The 1,568-nt window shown below is 40.4% G+C and overlaps 1 protein-coding gene across 3 annotated transcripts in view; it reads left to right on the plus strand.

Annotated features, from left to right (window-relative positions):
* Positions 1-1,568, plus strand: part of Itgav (integrin subunit alpha V) — a 76,411-nt gene that overhangs the window by 45,429 nt on the left and 29,414 nt on the right. For all 3 annotated transcript variants that reach the window (XM_031370810.1, XM_031370809.1, XM_031370811.1), the window contains exon 13: positions 676-867. In XM_031370810.1, the coding sequence (XP_031226670.1) occupies positions 676-867 (192 nt within the window). The remainder of the gene's footprint in view (positions 1-675; positions 868-1,568) is intronic.

Consider the following 1,568-nt stretch of genomic DNA (forward strand, 5'->3'; position numbering starts at 1 on the left):
AAAAAAAAAAAAAAAAAAAAAAAAAAACCCAAAAAAACAGCAACAAAGAATTAAAAATTTTGTGTTTATGTTGTTTCAGTATAAATTGAACAGAATGAAGAAGTCAGAACTTTGAGATTTATGAACTAGATTTTCATTTTGTAAGATTAAACTCACAGAAGGAGGAGTTGAAAGGGTCAAAATGAACTTTAGATGAGTGTTTTCATGTGTTTTCATCCACATCTGTAATGTAAGGTGAAACATTTTAGATTCATAAATCTAAATGCAGGGCACCTGCCTCTAAGTTAATATTGTCACTTTTGCATAGTTTTCCTTGAATTTCTTTGAACTAGAATGTCCCCTCTCCCCCCTTTTTTTTTTGTTTTGTTTTTTTGAGACAGGGTTTCTCTGTGTAGCCCTGGCTATCCTGGAACTCACTCTGGTGCCCAGGCTGACCTTGAACTCAGAATCCTCCTGTGTTAGTCTGTTGAGTGTTGGGATTATAGGCTTGTTCCCCTCCTAACAGCCTAGACTGCTGTTCTACAGAACTTCTGCTCCGCAGTTACCTAACAGATGGGTTGTATGAAGAATGTTAATACCGAGAATGTCTTCTGTCCACCCCTGCCCACTTTCCTAATTCACTGTTCCTCTTCTCTCTTTCTTCATCTACTTCACCCTGTTCCCTCTTGTCCACAGATATTGCAATTGCTGCTCCATATGGTGGTGAAGATAAAAAGGGACTTGTTTATATCTTTAATGGAAGATCCACAGGCTTGAATTCGGTGCCATCTCAAATCCTCGAGGGGCAGTGGGCTGCTCAGAGCATGCCCCCAAGCTTTGGCTACTCAATGAAGGGAGCTACAGATGTAGATAGAAATGGATATCCAGGTACTTTTCCACAAATATGTGTGACTCTGGGCTTTTTCAGTCCCCAAAGTATTAATTATTCTTTTCGTGTCCATCATCCCATTTAATGTTTAAACATTGATGAAGACTTTAAACAGCCCTGTTTGATGGGAGTGTACAATATGAAACAAAAAGCCAAATGCACATTCCAAGTTTTTAAAATGGCATCCTTTGTTTTTTGTTTTTAAGGAGCTAGTATTTTTATGAACTGGTGCAATCACTCTGTGTGTGTGTGTGTGTGTGTGTGTGTATGGTGTGTGTGTATGGTGTGTGTGTATGGTGTATGGTATGTGTGTGTGTGTATGGTGTGTGTGTGTATATGGTGTGTGTGTGTGTATGGTGTGTGTGTGTATGGTGTGTGTTTGTGTGTGTGTGGTGTGTGTGTGTGTATGGTGTGTGTATGGTGTGTGTATGGTGTGTGTGTATGGTGTATGTGTGTGTGTGTATGGTGTGTGTGTGTGTGTATGGTGTGTGTGTGTATATGGTGTGTGTGTGTGTATGGTGTGTGTGTGTGTATGGTATGTGTGTGTATGGTGTGTGTTTGTGTGTGTGTGGTGTGTGTGTGTGTTTATGGTGTGTGTGTGGTGTGTGTGTGTATGGTGTGTGTGTGTATGAATGGTGTGTGTGTATGGTGTGTGTGTGTGTATGGTGTGTGTGTATGTGTGTGTGGTGTGTGTGTGGAT

The sequence above is a fragment of the Mastomys coucha genome, unplaced genomic scaffold (genome assembly GCF_008632895.1).
Source record: "Mastomys coucha isolate ucsf_1 unplaced genomic scaffold, UCSF_Mcou_1 pScaffold15, whole genome shotgun sequence".
In the NCBI taxonomy this organism is placed as follows: Eukaryota; Metazoa; Chordata; class Mammalia; order Rodentia; family Muridae; genus Mastomys; species Mastomys coucha.